This window comes from Castor canadensis, chromosome 1, assembly GCF_047511655.1.
Source record: "Castor canadensis chromosome 1, mCasCan1.hap1v2, whole genome shotgun sequence".
NCBI lineage: Eukaryota > Metazoa > Chordata > Mammalia > Rodentia > Castoridae > Castor > Castor canadensis.
Window position 1 is genome coordinate 158,565,723 of NC_133386.1, and position 25,196 is coordinate 158,590,918.

The 25,196-nt window shown below is 34.2% G+C and overlaps 1 protein-coding gene across 5 annotated transcripts in view; it reads left to right on the top strand.

Moving 5' to 3' along the window:
* The window catches only part of Prmt3 (protein arginine methyltransferase 3), a 133,230-nt gene that overhangs the window by 17,494 nt on the left and 90,540 nt on the right, over positions 1–25,196 (top strand). For all 5 annotated transcript variants that reach the window (XM_074042846.1, XM_074042853.1, XM_074042850.1 and 2 more), the window contains 2 exons: positions 7,670–7,791; positions 21,521–21,620. In XM_074042846.1, the coding sequence (XP_073898947.1) occupies positions 7,670–7,791; positions 21,521–21,620 (222 nt within the window). The remainder of the gene's footprint in view (positions 1–7,669; positions 7,792–21,520; positions 21,621–25,196) is intronic.

Genomic DNA, 25,196 nt, shown 5'->3' on the forward strand with positions numbered 1-25,196 from the left:
CTTTGGTCATTATTGTGATAGCAGTTATTCCATACATCCCAGCTCTGTGTCATAGAAGACTTTTATGATGCTGCTCTGTGGTGTAGGATACTGATCACAGAAATACTGACTGGTGCTATCCTTCAGTATAGTTGGGTTTTTTAAAAATTGAATTTCATTACTTACAGTGACATAACTTAGTTAAGCTGTGCTTATCCAAAGAATTTTGCCTAAACCATATTTTTATTTAATTTATGTGAATTTGAAATGTATCAGATAAGCCCCATGTCAAAGCAAACTTTTAATTATTATTTTAGCGTGTGTTAAGTAGTTAAAATTAATAATTTTAAGACGTTATTAATGAGAAGGGTTAAATATTTTAAGGTGGAATTTGGTATGCTTTCTTTTAATATCTTAATTTACTCCTTTATAATGTACTTTACATTTTACAATTTGTTTTAATAGTGCCTCATTTATTTCAGAGATGATCATGTACTCTGTACATGTATGAGTTTGAAATTTATGTCATTTGTTTTTCCTTACTTAGGAGTTCTTTCCAGTTTTTCTTTACTCCCTCCTTCCCTCTGTCCCTCTCTCCCTGCTCTATTTTAGCATGGTTACTTAAAAGTTCAGGTTTTCTGTTGGTTCCTTGGTTCTTCCTTATTAGAAATTAGTTTACTAATATTTCCTCTGGAATTATGATTTCTGCCATTTTTATACCTTTGCTTTGAAATTTTTCTTCTCTCTTTTCACTTCAAGAATATATTTTTTCTGGTATACACATATGCATATATTTATAAGCATATACTTGTTATATATGCTATTTATATTTTTAAAATAGTATGTATACTGTTATATATATACTATTTTTATTCTATCTATCTCTATATATATATGGGGGAGAGAGAGAATGAACATACTGGGTTTTTATAATGCCTCATTCTCTTTTAAGAGATACTACTAAAGCATATTTCATGGGTTTATATGATAGTGGAGCAGTTAGTAAAGACCTTTGTTGTGAGAACCACTTTTACCAATTTTTTAATTTTTCTTGGAATGTATCTGGGTCAGCTTTTTATCTTCTGTGACTCTTTCCTGAGAGCAGTGTCACTTGTATCTTAGCTTGGTCAGAAAGAAATATCCTGAAATTTGTATGGTGTTCTGGTATCATTTGAACAAAATTACCTATCACGAAAGGTTCATAGTGATGTGCTTGTTTTTGTTGATTCTCACTGTAAACAAATTGTGCCATTTTAAAAATCATAGTTATTATTCTTTGTATTTACCTTTATTTGGTATGCTTTTATATGTTACTACAGTAGAGACAGCATTTTTTGTAGATTTTATATCTGCACTCCTGTGCTGGAAACCATTTATTTAGTGTTACTATCTAAAAGATCACTTTTTTTCCAGTGAAGCAAATTGTTACTCTTAAAAATGTTGCTTTATATTTCTAGTTAGATGACACTCAGATTTTTGTTTTACTTTTATTCATTCCTTAATGAGATGTATAGAAATCTGGTATTCACAGATCTGGGAGTAAGTACTCTTCAGTGGTCAGGAACCAGCTATATAATTTCGGCAAGTGGGGAAATCTCTTTAGGCCTGAGATATCGAGTCTTTTTTTAAAATCCCTCCTGTTGTAAAAATTCTATTTTTGTTATTGTAAAAGCATCTTCATTGTCTTTGAGCCATCTTTTAATACTCTAATATGAATGAATCAAGAATTTAAGCTAGTAAATTAGAGGTTTTTCTTTCAGTATATTTGAGTAGACTTTTGTCTTACAATAGAAAATAATGAAAAGGCTCAAATATTAGTAATTATAAGATGCAATCATTGAAAAACTTAAGTATTTGTTAATATTACTATAAACAGGGAGCAGTTCTTACTAAGATCATAGACCTATACACAATAACTTTTTTGCTTCTAGCTGTTTAGTAAATATGTTGTATGAGAGGATGGGGGTGGGAAGCAGGGGGAGAAATGACTCAAACAATGTATGCACACGTGAATAAATGAATAAGAAAAACAAAAAAACCCATGTTGTATATATTGTGCATTTTCAGCGTAGCATGAAAAACACTTAATATGAGAGTCATTTTGTTGTGTTCCACTTAATCCTGTTACTAAGAGACAGAATCTACCGATGTCAAAAAGGAGTTATTATAAAGTTGAGAGTATTTTTCCCTGGTGCATCATCTGAGATGCTTGCATTTATTTAACTTTATTAGTGTGTAATGAGTTTTATTTGGTGTTTATGGTTTCTCAAAAGTATAGTGTGCAGCAATTTTTAACTTCTTCTTTTTGTTTGATGCAACTGTGATTTGAACTCAGGGCTTTCCACTTCCAAAGCATGTGCTCTACTGCTTGAGCCACACCTCCCATCCATTTTGCTCTCGTTATTTTGAAGATGGGGATCTCACAAACTATTTTAATCTAGAGCTTTCTTGTTTTTAAATGATTTGGAATACTTTTTGTTACACTATGGCTTTGGATTTAGAAAATATTATACCATATGTTTAAATAGCCAAACATATCTCATTGTCACCAAATGATATTCTTCATAACTAGGCAGTATTTTTTTTATCTCTGTTCTAAATGTGTCTTGAGTTCACTTCAGACTGGTAAGTTAATTGACTTCATCAAAACCCACAACTGAAAGAAACCCAAGGCTTTATTTCGATCCTAGTGTCCTTAACCCTATGTCACCATACTTTGAACACCAGTTTGTTGGTATAGAATGAGTAAGTAATTAGGGTGGGACTCATTAGTTACATTTTAATGCATGCTGTTTTTGATATGTATAGGTCATATGATCTGTCTGCCATAGCAGGAAAAGGTCATGGAATTATGTTGAAAATTTATGAAATGACATAATTTTTTCCCAAATTGTATTTCCATTTTTTTTCTTTGCTTTTGTCACCATTGAGTAAACAAAGTTTCTAATCACACCAGCTTCTAGATCATATTGTATAGTACATAGTAGAGATTTATTTTTCTAAGGGTGCTTGTAATTAAATTTTTTCCTTCCTTTCTTTTTTCCCTTTCCTTCCATTCCTCTTTCCCTGCCTCCTTTTCTTCCCTCCTTTCTTAATATTGTTTCAATTCGCAAAGCTTATGTGGAGACCATATGGTGACTCAGATTAATTTAACTTTGGATTGCATTTAGTCATGTTATCACCTACTCATAATTAATTTCTACAGTCCATTGAAGAAATTCCCAGTTAGGTGCCTTCTTTATGCTCTTGGTTTATTATGTGCAGTTACAGTTAACTTATTTTTTCTTTCCTGTTTTAGAAAAAAATAAATTGACTTTTCATCATCTTATAAAATAACAGTTTATCTTGTCATTTCCACCTCTTTGAGTCTATCAAGTTTTAGTTTGTCTGCCAATTCTTTGAATTCCCAACTAGATGTAATAGGTGAAAGTTAATTAAAGATACAGTTAAAGCCAAGCACCAGTATTCACACCTGTAATCCTAGCTACTTGGGAGGCTGATACTAGAAGAATCAAAGTTCAAGGGCAGCCCTGGGAAATAGTTTGTGTGACACCCCGCCCCACCTCCAAAATAACCCTAGTAAAAGGGACTGGGGATGTGACTCAAGCAGTAGCAAGCACAAAACCCTGAGTTCAAACCCAGTCCCACCAAAAAAATATTATATACATAACACATATGTAATTAAAATATAGACTTTGGAAGCAGATAGAATGCTGTCTGTGATTTACCAGCTGTATGACCCTGGACTTGTTTCTTTCTGACTCCGAAGCTCACTTTACTCATTTACAAAATGGAGATTAAGTAAGAATTATGTGTATGTATATATGTACATTATATATGCATATATTAATAATCTTACAAAAAACTCATACTTTTGACAAGATTTCTTTTTTGTTTTCTTCCCATCCCTTGTGTATGCTAGGCAAATGCTTGCCTGCCTCTGAACTATATCCCAGCCTCACAAAACATACTCTAATTGAAGTTTATATGTGTATGTGTGTGTGTGTGTGTGTGTGTATGTCCTGAATTTCTTTCTTCCTTTATTTATTTTTTTGTGGTACTGGGGATTGTACACTGGGCCGCAAGCATGCTTGTCAAGCTCTCTACCACTTGATCCATACTCCTAACCCAGTACTTAATTTTTTTCCACTCAGCAAATTTTTATAGAAACCATTGCTTATTAACATTCTTGCCCCATTCCACTCCCCTTTTTTTTTTCCACACTGGGAATTAAACTCAGAACTTTGTGCTTGGGACGCAGGTGTTCTGCCATTTGAGTTAGGTCCCTTGCTGTCCCCATTTTATTTTATTGTTGTGAAATAATACATAACATAAAATTTTCACCTTAACCACTTTTAAGTGTACAGTTCAGTGATAGTAAATACAATTAAAATGTCATACAACCATCACTATCATCCATCTCCAGAGCCCTTTTCATGTTGTAAGACTAAAACTCTGTGCTTATCAAACAGTAACTCCCTACTTCCTCTTCCTCCTAGCCCCTGTAAATCACTATTACACTTTCTATCATTGTGATTTTGATTATGGCAAGTACCTCAAATAAGTAGAATCATACACTGTTTGTCGCTTTGTGACTGGCTTATTTCACTTAGCTTAGTATCCTCAGGGTCTAGTCATGTTATACTGTATGTCAGAATTTCATTCCTTTTTTAAGGCTGAATAATATTCCATTGCCTTTATATACCATGTGATCCATTCATCTATTTATGAGCACTAGGATTACTTTCACATTTTAACCATTTCTACTGTTACTATAAGTGTTGAAAAGTCTCTCAGAAACTATTTTCAGTTCTTTCTGGTGTGTACTCCAAATTGGAATTGCTTGATCTTGTGGTAATTCCATTTTTTTTTATTCCCAGAAGAGCTGCTGTGTTTTTCACAGTGGGTGTAGCATTTTACATTCCCAAAGTACCCAAGGGTTCCATTTTTGCCAACACTTGCTGTTTTCCCTTTTTTATTATAGTAGCCCCTCTAATGGGTGTGAGATGGTAGCTTGTTCTGATTTGTATTCCTCTAATGGTTGGTGGTGTTGAATATGTTTTCACTAGCTTTTTTTTTTTTTTTTTTTTTGTGGGACTAGGGTTTGAATTCAGGTTTTTCCCTTGTTCTGGTTATTTTTGGAGATGGGGTCTTTTGAACTATTTGCCCAGACTAACCTTGAACCATGATCCTCCCGATCTTAGCCTCCCAAGTAACTAGGATTACAGGTGTGAGCTACCAGTTCCCCACTCATTAGCATTTTTTAAATGGTTCATATATCCAGTGTAATAAATGCTTTCAATAATTTATATTTGAAATATTACATATAGTACAATATTTTTATAAATATGGAAATATAGTTTATGATTAATTCATACCAGTGGACTCCCTGGGCCAAAAAAGGTAATGCTTCAGATCGTATTGGCTTTCCTAGCCTGTGAGTGAGTGTCAATCTTAAAAAGCATCACTGGCAAAGCGCTGTATAATCAAGCTTCTGAATTCCTTACCAGCCTTTTATTTTAAATTTTATAAATTTTTTATTTCAGTTAGCGTTTAATGAGAGGCTGTGGGTTTAATTCACCCCCCCCCCCCAAAAAATAGTTATTTACTCAGAGTTTCTGGGAATTTAAGACATAGTATTTTGTTGTATATATTTCTTCATTTTATTTTCATTTTGTTACATACAATATTTCAAAACGATATGTTATACTGTTTACTCGCTCTTTTTGGTAATACATTTTATTTAGAACTTAAAAAAATACCTTGTTTACAATGATGTTATATGTTACATCTTAAAAGAAAAAATATTTTAGGGGGATTGTACTGGGGTTTGAACTCAGGGCTTGGTGCTTGCTAAATAGCTGCTCTATCACTTGAACTATGTCCCTATCTCTTTTTAGCTTTAGTTATTCTTCAGATAGGGTCTTGTGTTTTTGCCTGGGATGGCAATCCTCATACCTATACCATCCACATAGCTGGGATTTTAGGTATTTACTGCCATGCCCATTTTGTTTGTTGAGATGGTAATATCACTAACTTTTCCCCCCAGCTAGCCTTGAACCACAGTCCTTCTGATCTCCTCCTCCTGAGTAGCTGGGATTATGGAAAAAAAAAAATTTCTTAATGTGTATAAAAATAATTTTGCTAAAATGCGCTAAGTCACCAGATGGAACACATGTGCCAGAACACTCAGATTCCCACTAAGAAACTGTCTTGGTGAAGAATGGAGGCACAAAGTCATAGCCTTTTGATGACTTATTTCTTCAGTGGCAATCAGGCTGTTAGGATTTTGCTCTTTTGGAGTCAGGTCTAATAAGTTGTATTTTCAGGCTATAATGGAAGGAAATACTTCTCACAGTAAGTAATATAGAAGATAAAATGTATAAGAACAACTAATAATGTACAGGGCTATATGAAAAAAGATTTATTAAAACCTCCTAGCTGGGCATAATGTATGTGCGTATAATTCCACCATTTGGGATGCAGGAGGATCATGTGTTAGAAACCACCCTGGGCTACACAGTGAGACCTTGTCTCAAAAAAACCTCCTGAAGCATATACAGATGATGAAAACAAATTGACAGCCATAGCATACTAAAAAATTTTCATTTTCCCTAAATTAATTTTTCAGTTCAATTCTCATAAACATGCTAAGACTTTCTTAAACTTAGATAGTTTGATTCTTAATTCATATTGAAAAATAAGCATACAAAATACTCTAAACACTGTGGAAAAATTTTCAACAAAGTCAACTACTCTTATTTGATATTAAAACATTCTTTAAGCTTCTGTAAGTAAAATAAAATTACTAAAACATGAATACATAGATTAAAGGAGCAGCCTTAAAATTCAGATGGACACATATGCATAGAGAAGTTTTAGTGAACATGAAGGGCACAGATAAATCAGTAGAAGAAACAGACCAGTCATTGATGCTGGGACAGTTTGCTAGACAGCTCCACAGAAGTGACGTTGTTAGAATGCCTAAAGTGTATGATATGCCTGAAAAGCTAACTATTAATGAAGTGACAAATGTACTGAAAGGAAATACATGAAGATGAAATAGAGTAGACTTTGGGGAGGGCCTAACCAATTTCGATAAAACTTCATCTGCCAAGAAAGAAAAGGTTCGGAAGTTTAAGTGTAAATGAAGAATTTCTGCATAGCAAAAATCATGTATACAGAATCAAAAGACAAAAATATGCTGAGAGAAATCACTACAAGTTATAAGGAGTTAATCTTTTTAGTTTACAAAGTGCCCTGTACTTTTTTTTCTGGTGCTGGGGATTGAACCCAGGGCTTTGTGCATGCTGAGCATGCACTCTACCACTGAGCTCCACCCTCAGCCCCAATAACCTGATAAGATTATATTAGATTGATGAGAAAGAACTAGCAACTCATTGGTAAAATGGAGAAAAGATAAAAATAGATTCCTCACATAAAAATATAGGCAGTTCTTCAACTAACGGAATGACACTAAGCCTTAATATAAGAAGAATGTGTAAAAAACGAGATCAACATCTTATTTTGTGATTGCTAGATTTGCAGACATTCGTAAGTTTCATTATGTGCCTGTAGGCTAGTCCTATACACTGCCCATTGCAGTGTCATGACTAGAATTGCCCTACGGAGATGAGTTTGGTTATGTCTAGCAGAATTATGACTGTGTGCTTATTTTTTATTATACCAGGTAGTTTTGGATGTTGGGTGTGGAACTGGAATTCTCTCTATGTTTGCTGCTAAAGCTGGGGCAAAGAAAGTTCTTGGAGTCGATCAATCTGAAATACTTTACCAGGCGATGGATATCATAAGGTAGATGTAATTTTAAGGTTTGATTTAAAATTATTTTTAAACTTGGTGATTATTTAATAGGGATTTTTTTGTCTTTAGTGGCTTCCTAATACAGACTCAAGACATTTGTCTTTTAGTAAAACTCTCCAGAACATTGTAAATTGGATTCAGTTAGACATGTTTGAACTGTGGTGCTAAGTAATCTTTTCACAGTTCTCATTTTTTATATAATTTTCTTGCTTTCTAATTATGACTGTATAAATGCCTAATCTAATACAAAATTATAAATTGTTGATATGTTGAGTAATATTGACAGAGGACTCTGTAGAACTAAACATATCAATATTTTCTTCAGTAAATAGACTATAGGCTAAGGGTTCCCTTTTTCTTTTGTGACAGCACTAACTTATAACTCCTTCATATTAAATAAATTCCAAATGGCTAAAAGTAAGGTGGAGTGGGTACAGTTTATCCCCTAAAACTTAACTTTATTCTCTAAAAATCTCTCCTTTAGAGTAGTTAGGCTAATCAATCATGATTGATTTTAGTATTGGTTTATGTGCTAATAAGAAGGCCTTTATTTGAAGTATAACTTATACAACTAGATTTCTTTAGCTCTGTGCTTAAAAAGCACTTTGCATTTGAAACTTAGCAATGATTTCCAAAAAAGTAATTAATAGCTTCTCATAGCAATATTTGGATGGTCCTCCCACTTAGGATCTACTCTTAAAACTGGCTATCTTTTCTGAATAGTGCAAATTTTCAGTATGAGTATATAAAATGTTTAATTGTTTTTAGATTTAATTCCATAACATAGAAGGATAATACTGTGACTAAGAGTACAAGATTGAGTGAGGCTTGGGTTGAAGTCCTCATTTTACCACTTTCCCAGTACTTTGAACTTGGTTAAATTCCATTTAACCTGTTGGAATCTGTTTCACAGTTAAATGAAAATGATAAATGACTACCTCATATGGTTAGGAATAAGATAAAATAAGATATAAGTACAGTATACTTATAAATCACTGTAGCATATTGCCTGGTGGCCTGGAAGCAAAGAGAGAAAGAGCGAGGAGACTGGGGTCAGGGGTCAGGGTATATCCTTCAAAGGGATGCCCTCAGTGACCTATTTCAACCAAGCCCAACCTCCCAGTGCCATCACTTCCCAATAATGCCATTAAGTTATGAATGGCATGATCTAAAGACTTCCCCCAAACCCCATTACCTGGCAACAAAACCTTTCACACATGAGCCTTTTGGGGGACACTTCATATCTAAGCCATAACAATGAGGAAATTATTTGTGATAGAGGGAAATTAATTTTCAGTCCTTTGTTCTCTGTGGTCATCTAAATACTTTATCATGATGTGTTGCTTTTGATGTAGCTTATGGAGAAGCAAGACAATGGAATTAAGCATGTTTGTGGTGTACAAATGAGCTCTTTGCAAAAATAATTGCTTAAAAAGTTTATTTTTTTCAAACTAATTGTTCCAGCCAATCTGTATAAATCTTATGACTTAGTACTTTATGATTTAATATCTTTGCTAAATACCTTGAATATATTTTAAAATATTGAAAGATATTCATGGTGGCTCTACTGATATTAAAGAATACATTTTTGTCTTTCCACATAACCTCAAGTATTTTTAATAGAATCAGAAGACCTAAGATGTTCTTGTGACTGATACAGAACCCAAACAGTTAAAGATTAATATTATGTTTCACAACTCTAGGAAACTATCTGCATACTTTTGTTTAAAGAATATCAGTTTGTATTTAGTAGTATTATTTCTGATAAAATAGTATCTTGGTGACTGGGGAATGTAGCTCAGTGGTAAAGTACATGTTTAGCATGCTTGGGTTTGAACCCCAGCATTACAAACAAAACAAAACAAAAAAACACCACAAAAGCATCTTGCTTCTGTGCCAGTGGCAAGAGTAGAAATGTGGAAGAAATGGGTGGTCTTTGATTCAGCATGTGGCAACTGCAGTCATATGGAATGCTTTTCCTATCTCCTCTTTACCTCTTCACCTTTTCACGCCACAACCACAGAGAATGAGCCTTTAGCAATACTAATTTATTTTTCTAATTATTGATAAAACTTCTGTGCATGCTTCTCTCTCTCCTTTGTACAGTATAGAAACCAAGCAAGTAGATGTATATACAAGGCCAAGGAAGTAAATTTATTATCTTACCATTTTTAGACTTATGCATCTAGTTGCTTGTTGAAAACCTTGTCACTGAAGTTGTAGGGTTTTTCTTCAGGGACCGTTAAAGCTTATAACTGTTAGAGAATCATCAAAATACTGATGATACTTGAGTAAGGTATTGTTTTAACTGATGTTAGATGATCATATTTAAGGTGTATTACAGGTATTAATTTTGCTAGTCAATACTAGTGTCAGAGAGATGAATACCAGGTATTACGGTTTGAGTGTGAAATGTCCCGCACAGGCTCATGTGTTAAAGGCTTGGTCTCCAGCCATTGATACTGTTCTGGAAATTTTGTGAGTGGGGCTTAGTTGGAGGAAGTTGGTCACTGGTGGTGTGACTTTGAAGGTTGTACCTGGTCCCCATTCCCTTCCTTGCTTTCTGCTTCCTGTCTGCCATGAAGTGAATAACTGAATAACCTTCCCCTCTACATGTTCCTACCATATGATGTTCTGCTTTCCCAAAGGCCCAGAATTAATGGAGACAAGGAGTATAGGCTGAAATCTCTGAAACTGTGAACCAAAATAAATCCTCATTTTAAGTTGTTTATGATAGGTATTTTGTTACAGTGACCATAGAACTAGCACACTAGGTATATTTTGGTAAAATGTAAATTAAATTTTTTTCCCACAAAACTGTTAAATAGGTATATAGCCTTTATTTGCTTTGAAAAAGCATAGGTATTCCTGAGAATCTTTAAAAGAATTTACACTTGAAAGTCAACCATACATGCCGGTAGGAAGAATGATGTATGTCTCTTTGTGTATCTGTTACCCAGCTGTTATAGTTCTTAACCTTTTGCCATCTTATTTGATCTATCTTCCTCCAAAACACACACTTTTTTCTGCCTACTTTGTTGTCATGGGAGAATTTTTAAAATAAATCTCATACCTGGTGTTACTAAATGTATTATAATGTATTTGAATGTTAGTGCATGGGAGAATTTATTGAAAATTGATCTAGCACTCAATCTTTAGGTACTCTAAGTTAGTGATAAAAATTGCTGATGTGGTACTGGTGGTGCACATCTATCCCAGCATTCAGGAGGGGGAAACAGAAGGATTGAGAGTTCAAGGACACCCTGAGTACATAATGAGCCCTGTTTTAAAATAATAAACAAAAACAGTTTCTAACATGTAGTACTTCCTATTGAGTTTCTCTTGAGGTAGGTATAATCACAGTAGTTTCTTGTCCGTATTATAGAGATTAAGAAAATGAGGCATTGAGATTAAATGACTAATTTGTAACGGAGCCTGAATTAGATTCCAGGCAGACCCATTCCATCATTGTAGCCAACTTGTTATGTTGCATTTCCATTTAATGATTTAAAGGAGAGGTTCTGGTTGCATTCATTACGTTGCTTTACTTAGGACCTGTACTGTGTTTGAAAAGCAAGCCTTTTTGTCTTGGATAAGAACATTTTACTTTTTCTTTAGAAATGTTCTGCTTTGCTTTTTTCGTATTGTCAAGAGGTAGCTATTTTTGGAGTACTCATATACATCTGTCTTTTGTCTTCCATTTGAAATGTTAAAATTTACGCTGTGTGGTGAAATAACTTCTGTTCATTAGCACATTTTAAAAGAATATGGAGGAAATAGTCTTATTATTTCCACAGTTTACTGACTCATTTCTGACGGTTAAGGCGATATAGCACACTTGTGTCAGCATCTGGGATCACATGATTCAAGTTCTAATTTTGGTCTTCCACCAATTACCTTTAGAGTAATGGGCAAATTACTTAACTTCCTTAAGCCCTGTTTTTTTCAATTATAAATGAGGTTACAGTCTTTCTTACAAGACTATTGTAAGTGGGCTGGGGGCATTGCTAAGTCATCTAGCAAGTGCAAGGCCCTGAGTTCAAATCCCAGTTACCCACCCCACTCTCCAAAAAAGTGTTGTAAGTATTTAATCCATTTAGGATCCTTTGCAAAGTAACTGGCATATGACTGCCTACTAAGTATCAGCAGTAATTATAAGGTTAAGTGGTGGTGGTGGTAGTAGTAGCAGTCATAGAGATAGAAGTAATAATAGTATGTATGATAGGCCTGGTATTGATACTTCAAATAATTTACATTTGTGTGGTTATGGTTCTAAAAATGATCATTTATTGCAGCTGCCATGTCAAAATATGACTCTTTTCTGTGTTCTGTTTCTTTTTGCTATTCTCTTACACTATGAAACGACAAGCTTTAGTCAGTTTTATCTTACACTCACTCTTCTGAACTCTTCTCTTGCCTTCTCTTATACTTCCCTGTTGTTGCATACTGGAGCTTTTGCTCACATGTCATCACTCAGTGAAGCAACTCAGGCTGTGAGTTGTCTTTAACTCTTCTGAGGCCCTCTGTGTCAGAAATAAGTTTTATCCTGATTATTTGATGTTTACAACATAATATTATGAGTTACATCTAGATAATAAGATGGTTACTGAAGCAGATTTACATACCTGTTATAGTTATTTTTGTGTGTTTGACAAGAGGAGCTAAAATCTACTTAGCAAAAAGTCTCTAATGCAATTTTATTAACTTTAATTCTCAAGTCATCTATTGTGTCTCTAGACTTGTTTAGAGTACATGCTTGCTACTTTGTGTCCTTTGAGCTACATTTCTTCATTTCCTACCCATTGCCACACTAAGGGTAACCACTGTTTCATTCTCCATGTTCCTGTATTTGACCTTTTCATTTTCTGCTTTTTAAATACATGAGATCAGGCAATATTTTTCTTTCTGTGAAGAAAGAAAGTATTCACTTATGTAATGTCATCTTTGCCCATCCATGTTGTGACAAATGGCAGGATCTCCTTTATTAAGGCTGAATACAACATTGTCTCATTCATTCACTTAGGCTTCCATAGCTTGGTTTCTGTGAGTAATGCTGCAGTGAACATGGAAGTGCAGGTGTCTCTATGAGGTGGTGATTTAATCTCCTTTGGGTATATACCAGAAGAGGGATTATTGGATCATATGGTAGTTCTGTTTCTTTAGGAGTCTCCTTATTTTTTTCGATAGTGGCTATACTAATCTACATTCCCACCAGCAGAATACTAGTGTTCTCTTTTTTTCCATATCTTCACCACTGTTTGTTATTAATGGTGGATAATTTTTTTAAATATGTGGTTATTCTCTTAAATACATGTAACTTAAAATCGAATTATGTTCAAAACAATGATGAAATTGTTATCTCTATCCTTATTTTAAAAAGTGATCCAATGTTTCTAAGAAATGAGTGTAAAATGGGTCAAGTTTTGGTTGTTTAATGAAAACTGACATATGGTAATTTAAGAAAATTAGGCTGACCTGAGATGCAGACATGAAAGAAGAATATAGATTTTCTAAGATGTTATATCAGTGAGAGCAAATAGAACTCAAATGTGATACATGGAAAAAAATGAGAACTTGTTTCTTATTCTTGCTATTATATTTTGAATTCTGCAGTGAATGATCATTTCAGAAACCTAAACTTACCTAAGGATAGCAAAGCTATTTAGTTGGCAGACAATTATAAACTGTGTTCACTCTCAGGAAGCAGAGATAGCTTCTGGTAATATTTTTGCCATAATTCTGGCTGCCTTTGGTTTCTCATTGACTCAGCCAGGGAATAGCTCGTTATTTAAGACTTTTGGATGTTACTGAAGAATTTTCATAAGAAGATTGATCCATCAATATTGCCACAATGTAGTACTTTCAATCTCAGTGTGATATTAGATGCAATCTTTTGTTGCCTGTGTCTAGAATACTAGAAAGGAAAGATTAAGAAAAGCCTAGAATTATGGCTGTAGCTCAGTGGTAGCACACTGGTCTAGCATGTGTGAGGCACTGAGTTTGATCTTCACTCCAAAAAGGGAAAGCCTAGAGGATATTTTGAGCTCTTGTCATGGTTATGTAACTGTCCTTCTCTAGACTTCAAGACAAGAGATCTTTTATCTTAATGCCTAGCAAAGTGTCTGATTCATGGTGAATACCAGGTAAAGGTTTTTAAATAGAGCTGAAGTATTGTAAGGTAATGATTTTTAAAACAGGTAATATGTAAGATTGGGAAGAGCATCACAAAATACACTAGCAGAATTTCATATTTGTTTCTAAATTTAAGAGAAATAACATAAGAGAGTGAGTTAAAGCTGAAGAGTTTTGAGCCATTGATGAGGGCTCATATAATACTGTGTATTATATATAATAAAAACCTACCTGCTCAAAGCCACAGAACTGATGAAGCTCATGAAAGTGATCATGACAACTTAACAGGAAGCTAAATTCATTTTCTCCCCACTCATCTCCAAAGGTCCTTAATTTCCTGTCCACTCAGTGGTCCTGTCTTGGGGGTGTCCCTTGACCACCCACTAGTTCAGTGATTCACTATAAGAACTCACATGACTCTAAAAGAGCTTATAGTCATTGTGAGCTGTACTTATTGCTAAGATTATTACAGCAAAGGGCACAGTGCAGGAACAGCAGGAAAAAGATATCCATAGGCAAAAGACCATATATAGACTCCCAAGTCAAAGTCACACAAGACCTGCTTTTCTCCCCAGCTTCTGATGTCAGAGACACATGTAATCTCTACCAAGGAAACTTTGCTTGAGACTTAGAAACCGTTGTTCTCAAGAGAGCAGGTCATGTAGACATACACCTGCCACATGACCAGTCATAGTACAAATACAAATCAGGTAACAGATGTGTATCATGAAATCTTCATGTTTACTTTAAACGTGCCCTCAGCCTGGTTTATCTTGACCCATTGCTTCAAGTAAACAAAGTAACATTATGCAGTTACTATGAATGTTCTAGGAAGTCTATATTTGGAGTTTCATCAGAAGCATGGCTGTGGCTGTAGCGATAAACAAGAACTGAATAGAATAGACTTACTTTGTTAACTCTTCTCAGATCCAAATTGGAAACTTGAGATCCATCCTTGACCTTTCTTTCTCCTTTACCCAGTATGCCTGTTAGAGATAGAGACTCTAATTGAGTGACTTTAATTTTATTAGTGAGGGGTTTTTGGTTACTTTTTACAAATACCTGAGATAACTTAACAGAAGAAAGGTTTATTTGACTCGTGATTTCAGAGATTTTAATCCATGGTGGGTTGGATCTATTACTTTGGACCTGAAGAGAGAGAGAGAGAGACAGAGAGACAGAAACAGAGAAGGGCAAGATACAGCCCCAAAGGACACAACCCTCAGCAACTTACTACTTCTACCTAGGCTCCACCACTTAAAGGTTTAAGATCCCCCAAAATACCTCTACCAGCTGGGAGCCAAACTTTTAACACATGAGCCTCTGAGGGGCATTTCATATTCAGACTGTAATACTAAGGTTTCTTAGATCTGTGTTCTATGTTTGATATTTCTAAAAATCCACATCTTTTTTGGGGGGAGGTGGGAGTAGTACTGGGTTTGAACTCAGGACCTCACACTTGCTAGGCAGGCACGCTTCCCCTTGAGCCATTCTGCCAACTAAAAATCCATACCTTAAATAACATTCCTATATACTGTATGTGAATGAATCTGTGCTTAACAGACAAAGTTGTTTGTATTTTGTCTTTGTCTCCTACCACTTTCTCTCGAACCATTCCCTGGGGCACAAAAAAACTGGTTTCTCCCCCCAGTTTTCCCTTTTATTTATTTATATTTTTATTTTTTATTGTTTTATTATTCATATGTGCATACAAGGCTTGGGTCATTTCTCCCCCCTGCCCCCACCCCCTCCCTTACCACAAACTCCGCCCCCTCCCTCTCCCCCCACCAATACCCAGCAGAAACTATTTTGCCCTTATCTCTAATTTTGTTGTAGAGAGAGTATAAGCCATAATAGGAAGGAACAAAGGTTTTTGCTGGTTGAGATAAGGATAGCTATACAGGGAGTTGACTCACATTAATTTCCTGTGTGGTGTGTTACCTTCTAGGTTAGATCAAAAAGAATTAACATAGAAGTTCTCCCTTTTAAATGAAAGAAGAAGAAAGGTAAAAAAAGTTGTTTCTGTGTTGAGAAGACATAAGAAAAGATAAAAAAGAAACTAAAAAATACCTGTGATTCCACTATCAGAAATCACTATTGACATTATGGTATATCTCTTGATGGTCTTAAAAGCTTTAGGTCACAGAAGATGAAATTTGTGGAAATGTAAGTTCTATTCAATTATCAGTTCCCCTAGGTTAGGCAGGATTTTTCTCTTTTTGTTCACTGATGTGCCTCATCCCCTTGGTACATAGTAGGCATTCACTGTAAATACCTGTCTGGTGGGTAAATAAATTAATGAATTTTCAACTACTAGTACATCACATGTTCAAAGCCAGGTAGGTTGTCATTACCAAGGCCTAAAAACCCATTGATTACAGGATCCAAATGATTCTTTTTTTTTTTTTATCAGTATTTCCACTATATTAGAAGCTGAGGTACCTTATATCAAGTAATCATGTCTTTAGAGTAATTCTATAGCTATACACATGTAAAATATACACAATACTCATTTGAAAGGGGAACCTCATGGAATAGCCTTGTTCTGAGTCTGAGCCCTATTTTTTTTATGGTTACTTTCATGCAGTACATGTATACCTCCCCCTTCATACAGTTAAGGATTCTTGCCTTTTTTACATTTATGCATGGAGGACTGAATTCTTTAGTAATGTTAACTGGTACTGAGGGCAAGAGGGAGACCTGGTCAAGTCACAATCCTTCCAGTAATTTAATTCCTTTGTTACTCTTAATTCATGAACTCTAAACTCAGGGTTTTGTGTTGCAAAGAATGTCTCCGACCTTCACTGCAATTTCTGATGTGCATGTTGAGAGCTCTGGATCCTTCACAGGTTTGCCAGTGTGATTTCATTCCCTTTTTTCGTCCCACTGAAATTATTAGAATCTTTGTTTTTCTAATACCCTTTTCCAATATCTTTGTGCTTTTGTTACTTATTAAAACATTTTATTGTCATTTTCAATGTGTTTGGGCAACAAAAGAGAAATAAATGTGTGGATTTTGAAGACCTATTGAACTGAAAGTGAAATATAGCTTGTATATTTTAAAATCGAATGGAGTATTTCTTCTCTTCTGTGTGCTTTTTAAAAAAGTAGTTGTTATCTGTTAATTCTTCTAGGTGAACTTTGGAATTATTTTGTCACTAACTTTGAATGTCATGCACTTTGCTTGACAATGTGCTCATTATATGAACTCCTGAGATACTTCATGCTGTTTACTAGTCTATTTTCCTGTATTCCTTAGAACACTGACCATGTCACTATGCACAAGGCGAATTATAAATATCCTGTACTTCTTATTCTCAAAATCCTGAAATGGTTCTTTGTTGTCTTTAAATAAAATCTGGACTCATTAGCATCATCTCTAAATACCTTCCAAGTCATCCCTAGATATTACCCTTTCTACTTGTACTAAATTATTCATAGTTCTTAAATTTGCCATTTCTCCTCCCCTTCCCCCCACTCATACCCATATATAACTTTGTTATGTTGTCTTCCTAGCTAAAGTCAGATGTCACTTAACTTAGCTTTACCATTCTGTATCCTCGTAGTGCCCTATGATGTGTGCTGCTCTTTTTCTCTTAGATCATACTCTTAAGGGCATGGACTGTGTGTTTTATCTCTGAATGCTCAGTACAAGAGAATTAATCATGGTGATGTCCCCTGAATCACGAATGAAGTAAAATTAAACTCAGAAACTGAGTTGATAATTCAGTGTTTATTGGTTTAGTTAAGAGAACTACTTAAAGTAGCCTTTTCATTACAATGAAGTATTTCTGTAAATTAAAGCTATGCTAGTTTTTTAACAGGTGTTTCCAAACATAGGGTTCATTTAGAATGCTTTCATGCTTAAAGTGAGGTTAAAGGACTAGCCACTTTAGAAAACTAAGTAAAATCTATACTTTTTTTCATAACTGGAAAATCAGGTAGTGATAAAAACTAATAGTCTCATGAAAGAGGTTATCTATGTGTCTGATATCTATGTTGAGCTTTTTAAATCCAAATTACTAGGAATTATGGTGCTTTGTCTTTTTTCCTTTGTAGTCCCTGAAATCATAATCTTCACTATTACGTTTGGACAAGAAGTAATTACTGATGCAAATAGCATTATGACATGTAGCAGACAGTAAACAGCCTGAGCAGATGGCTGTTTACAGAACACAGATCTCGATTCTGCATAACCATTCTGGAGATACTTTTTGGCATTGGACACGTTTTGTTCTTTTAAGAAGACTGCCTTTTGTTTTTTGTTTTTTTTAAAATGTTTCTTATTGTTAAAGCCTTAATAGGTATTTCAGTAAATAATAAGTAGCTATAGTAATTTCACTAGAAATAATTTTATTCAATACCTATTTGAAAACTCAGATATAAGCATAGATATAAAACAATTACAAAACCAAGTGAACATTAATATCCATATGTGTGCCTAAATAACAGGTAGTAACCATCATCTAGGGTTAGAAATAGAACACTTCCCAGTCCTCCCTGTGTCCCCTGCTCTTTCTCAATCAGGTGGGCTCTGTGACCAGTTCTGTTAAGAACATTTTGCATATGTGCCCCAGTATGCATATCTGTAGGGTATATACTTACAAGTAGAAATGCAGTCTTTAGGGTATACATGTCTTCAGATTTCCCAGACACTGCCAAGCTATTTTCCAGTTTGCCAGTTTTTAATTACCTTAATTGTATTAAGCTGAAAGTGTGGCCCAACTGGTAGACTGCTAAGGCCCTAAGTTCAAATCCCGGTACGGCCAAAAAAAAAAAAAAGTAGAATGAATGTGCTATGTCCTAATATTATGTAACAGCTCTGGATGGTATCTTCTACCCTTCTAAAGTTTTTCAATTGGTTGTGGAAAGTATTACATTGTAATTTCAACTTTTGTTTCTTTGATTGTTAATGAGATTAAGCATCTTTTTCTATGATAATTGGCCATTTGGATTTCCTTTCCTGTGAATGTTTGTTTATATCTTTTGTTAGGTTTCTTTTGAGTTTTGTCTTTTTCTTGTTTATTTATATGTATACTGGATTTGAACTATAGGTTCTATGTAATGCAGTTTTATCCCATTCTTGCTTTTCACTCTTTTCATAATGTCTTTTGATTAACTGAAATTCTCAAATCTTATTTAGCAACATTTTTATTTATGGTTGTCATTATTTATGGATTGAGTAAGAAATATTTACCTAAATATTTTAAAGTTGTTGGGGAGTATATTTTCATGTAAATTCTTTGTAATTGTCCCTTTTGTATTTAGGCTTGTAATTCACTGGGGCATTGATTTTTGTTTATAAGATGATATAGTCATTCAGTTTCCTCTCTCTGTTAGGTGATCCACTTCCCCTGATTCTACTTACTGCAAACACAATTCTTTCCTGTCTACTTGCAGGTTATGTCAAGAATAAATCATCAATATAGGGGGCCAGTATAACCTTGACAGCAAAACCCGGTAGAACAGAAAAATACAGGTCACTCATTCATTAATAGTTTGTACAAGAATCCTAATCACAATTTTAGGAAACTGGGCTGGGGATATAACTCGGTAGTATTACTGGGTGTATGTTCAGCCTGCAGGAGTCCTTGGGGTTTCAGTCCTAGCATCAAAAAATAAAATAAAAAACTATATGGAGCAACATATTGAAAGGTAAAGTTTTCCATACATATATGTAATGTATGTTGATCAGATTTATCCCCTGTACAACTAGCATTGTGGGAAAGCACTGGAAGTATTCTATTTAAGTTCAGGATCAAGTATTGGTTAGTGATAGTCTTCCAACAAGCTTTCTTCAGTACTATATCAGCAGGTATTGATATGGAGGGAAAAAAAATGAAGAAGGAAATGGGGGAATGTGGCAGTAAGTTAGCATGTGCAGTTTGTGGACTGACTGTTTCAAGTGGTAGAGCACCTGCCTAGCAAGTGTGAGGTCCTGAGTTGAAACCCCAGTGCCACCAAAAAAAGTACAGTTTATAATCACAAAGAGATCCTGCTGCACAGTTAAAACCTAAAAAGATCAAGACTACCCAGTATTGACGAGGACATGAGAGAACAGGAATGTGCATACATTGCTGATGGGAATGTAAAATTGTATATGTGCTTTGTAAAACAAAGTGGCAGTTTGTTAAAAAGTTAGATATACACTACCATTTGACAGAGTAAGTCTAATTCCACACAAATGTTTATAGCAGCTTTGTTCATTCTAGCCCAAAGCTAGAAACAATCCACAATTCCATCCATAGGTGAGTGGGTATACAAAATTGTGGTCTATTCACACAGTAGAATACTACTCAGCAATACCAAGGAATATGACTGATGTAACCCAAAACAAGTATAAATCTAAGTAGTATCCTGTCTGTTGAAAGAAACAGGCACAAAAAGGTATGGTCAGTATGAATCTATTAGCATGAAACTCTGAAAATACAAGTCCAATAAGTAATGAAAGATCAGTGGTTGTGGATGGGAGGATTTTTTTGAGAATGGGCACTTGTGAATCTTTTGGGGGAGTTGGAAATGTACTATGTATTAATTACCATCATGATTACCTAAGTATCATTGTTTTTTCAAATTCAACAAAATTAAAATGAATGCATTTAATTCTATCAAAATGACAACCTTTAGGAAGTTGGGGGTAGGAATCTCTTCTCTGCTACAGGGGAAAAAATAAAGAAAAAAATTCCTTTCTCTAGGAAGGCACTCTACCAATTGAGCCACACTCCCAGCCCTAAAAAAAAATTCCTTTCTAAGTAAAGTAATTCAAGTTATATACTTTGAGGATTGAGGATTTAATAATTTAGATACAAATTTAAACTGCAACTTGCTTTCAGCTTGCTGAAATTATCTCTAACTCTGTTAATTGTTTCAAATTGTAGAAGAAGAGGAGGTTTAACAATAGGTGCTAATATTATGATCAAGCATATGCAAATCCTAATGAATGCCTTTGGGCAAGGTTAATAATTTAGGATTGGGGCGGGATTTCAAGGGTTGCACATCATATGATATTTTACTCTTGCGGATAATATCCTTACCATTATGTGGTGCTTGAAAGGTGTACACAGTTTTCACAAATATTTAATCCCCCAATGGCCTGTGAAATAAATAGGGTAGGTGTTACTATTCTCTGTACACATGAGTACACTGGCCTGTTGAGATTACTAACAATTTTGGTGCATATTAGAGAGCTAACATGTGCTACACAATCTGGGGATTAAAGTAGTCTCTGACTTCTAATTCTTATTACCACGCACGCTAATTCCAGTAAATTGTGCTTTCATATTATCCATGTTGCTCTGTCTCCACCCCTCCTTTCATTATTCTTTTAAGCCAGTAACTTTATTATTCATGTGCATTCTCGAAAGAATTCAGATTTCTTTTCAGACTGAATTCTGTGTATTGCCGTATTAACCAGAAACATTTTGGGGCATTCATTATTATAGTTATCATACCCAGGGGATAAATAAACTTTGAACATACTTCTTTGTACCACAAAACAATATGAACATTTGGCATAAAAATTATGTATTTTAACTAGCTTTCAGCATCTGTTTAATATACTAATCTAATTCATTGTGATAATTTCCAGACTAAATAAACTTGAAGATACTGTTGTACTAATTAAAGGAAAGATTGAAGAAGTTCTTCTTCCTGTAGAAAAAGTGGATATTATTGTGTCTGAGTGGATGGTAAGTGTTCACAGAAAACCTTTCATTGGTGAAATAAAAGCAATGAATTTAGTAGCAGTTTTTCTGCATTTAACTATACTTGATAAATTGCAGAATGGTAGCAGTATTTTAAAAATAGCAACATCTTTCATGATAGTTTATTCTAAAATGGTACTAGTTTATTGGCTAGTCATCTTTTTTTAAAAAAAAGAATAAGCTATATTTTTTACCTTTAAAATCATAAGAAGAAACTATTATTTTTCTACTAAATTTGTAGAGACTTAAATGTTTTCCTGAAAGCCTTTAAGGGCTATTAAGGACATATTGGGACTGTTTCATCAAAATTAACATTATGTTTCCACTATTGCTGTCATGTTGACTGTCTTATATTTGTAGTTCACTAGGCTATGTGATCAGTGTCTTTTTTCACATAAAATAGAAATTATTGGTGTTGATAAAATTAGACTGCGTTACATAGCATATATAGATTACTGTTGAAATCTTTAGTCAAGGTAGAATATTTTATCTTAAAATGTATATAAATTAAAACTAATGGTATTTACCAACTGATTGGACTTAATTAATACGATAATTGAAGGTAAGATAGTATGTTCAGTCAACAGAGATTTCCTAACCATTTGGAAATTAAGTCTTTTTAAAGACTTAATTAATTTGATTAGATATACTTTCATAAATGAATTTTATCAAAAAATTTTTAAAATGATGAGTTTTACTTTATAATTTTCTATAACTTTCAAATGAACAATCCTGGCCGATTAGCAGGGATTTTGAGGAGCTTTTAAAATGTTCAAGTTTAATACAGTAATGTGTTCCAGTTTAGAGCCAAGGATAGTCATAGTTGTTGGCAGTTACTCTTTTGTATGTGAAGCAGTGCATTGATTTATTTTCTTGTTTTTATTTTTTTCTAGTTATACATATTTATGAGATACAGTATGGTAATTTGATACATGTATACAATGTGTAATGGTCTAATTACCATTTCCATATCAAACATACATAATTTCCTTGTGTTGGGAATCTTTGAATGCCTCTGCTAGTTTCTTATAAAATATTACAAATTGTACTTATCTCTCCTATCTAACTGTATTTTGGTGTCCTTTATTCATCTTCTGTCTCTCCTCCTCCCTGCCATTCTTATCCTCTTGTGACTACTAGTCTATGAAATTAGCAATTGTTTTTTTAGCTTCTATATATGAGTTAGAAGATATAATATTTGTCTTTATGGGTCTGACTTATTTCACTTAACATAATGTCCTCCAATTACATTCACATTGCTGCAGATGACAAGATTTTATTCTTTTTTTGTGGCTGAATAATAATTCCATTGTGTATTTATAACACATTTTCTTTATTCTTTCATTTGTTGATGCACACCTTGTTTGATTCATATGTGAAAAGTACTGCAGTAAGCATGAACTGCAGGTATCTCTTTGATGTACTTATTTCAGTTCCTTTGGATAATATTGATGGTTATAGGGTGGCTATGATTTTTTTTTTTTTATGCTAGGGTTGGCTTTTAATAATTCTTAGTTACAGTATCATTCTTAAACCATTGAATTTGTATTAACACTCTGATTCTCTTTTGAGTTGAATGAGTAATTATAAATATAGTCATCAATAATTAAAAGTCCAACATTTCTTTAAGGAGGGTGCCAAAAAGATGCTTTAGAGAAAGCATAGTTGAAGCCTTTACTTGGCAATAAATTAAAATTATGCTAAATGCTCCCTCATTTCTGTAAGAACTATTTTATTTTTCTTGGAAAATGCATCTTTTAAGTTTCTCCAAATTAGACTTTATAGGCAAGAAAGCCAGATTCAACCAAACTTCCTGTTACCTCAGTTGAACATTTTTATATAACTTATTATGAACTAGTCAGGTAGTTTATATCTTGCCTAACAGAATTACATATTGATTTTCTAGTTTTTATTTCAAGATCTGAAAGGTGATCTAGAAGTATTAATATGCAGTTGAACTCTCAGATACAATTGGTTTAATAACTGAAATGAGAAATTAGCTGGATTGAGTAAATTAATGAGGTTGTATGTATGGTGTGAACTTTATTCAAAGTCATGCTGATCTTAGGCTTGATTGCCCTTGGATCTGGGGTTTCTTTTTTTTTTTTTCTCTTTTAAATACCCTTCTGCTTTCTTCTGTGCTGAAGGAAGGCTAACTTTGTAGGCTACCTTTCCTGGGTTCCAGTGACAGCTGACTTCCACTGGGTTTGGGACACCAATGTGGAACACTAGTGAGATATAAGGGGAGGAGAGCCAGATCATTCTTCCTCGTCTCACTTTCTATTGGTTGTGCTGGCAAAAGCTGTTTCTTTTGTATCTCCCAGTGCCCCTAACGTGCTTGTCATAATTCTAACATCTGTTCTGTGACCTTGGCCTTGGGCTTCTATAGCAGTGCCTCTTCCATTTGTCCTTCTAGTCTATGGGTGCTAGTTACTTCCCTGTGTTACTAAAATATGATTGCCTTTTCTTTCTTAGTGACTTCTCACATCTTGTATTCATCTGTATAATCAACTTCCAACATTAATTTTCCTCTGTTTAAAGTTACCTGTATTTTCTGTTCTGCTAGTAGGACTCTAACTGATGATAAAGGCCACCTTTCACTTTGGAGGGCCAGTCAGGTATGGTCTCTGCCCTTATTAGAAAGGCCTTTTAACATGAAAAGTACAGAGACTCTGAAGGCTGAGATGAAAGGATCCAGTTGTTTGGTAGGGCTAGCTAGGGACTTCCTTCTTCCCTGCCTCAACTTAAGCATTTGCATTGCCATACCCACTGTCTTTCCTTGTAAGCATAACTAGAGTAGAATTGTAGTCTTTGTATAAAGATTCTTGGTGAAGCATAAAACACTGTAAGTTACAGCAGTTAGTTGTTTAATCACAGTCAACTTTGAATGACCTTATGAAGTTTGCTTTAAGAAGGCTTGTGCTAAAATACTGTGTTATCTTAGTGGATTAGAAATATCATTTAAATATCATCTAAACTCTGTAAGTCCCATGGTAACCTTGGTACTCCATTAGCATTTCTGAGCTGAAAAGCTGAAAAATGCTAATTACATAATTAAACAACATTTAAATTTAATCAACATTTTTTCAAATCTCCTACTTGAGCAGAAATAGTGGACATTTAATAAGTAATAACTGACTTTTAAATCTCTACCCACATTTTCATGAACCAAGGATTCTTAATTAAAATATATTATATAGAATACTATGTCTTTGGAAGGATTTGCATGCTTGTTTGTTTTTACATACAGTATTGTAAGAATAAAAAAATCTAAAATGAACCTTCTTTAAGCTGTAGGATACATTTTTTTTGCTTTTAAAAAATATTTTGAACAAGAAGGAACAAAACAGGAATGTACTTTCAAAATTGGACACAGATGTTTAATGGACTTGTAAACCAGTATAGCAATGTAGACATCACATACTGCAGAGATACACATCTGTTTCCCTCTACTATGGTCCACTAACTATTCCAAGGTTTAATCTAGATATGTATTTTGCCTGCAGCTGTTCATGAATTTTGTTTTTCTTTTGGAAGATTTTTCTAGATGAGAATGTAATT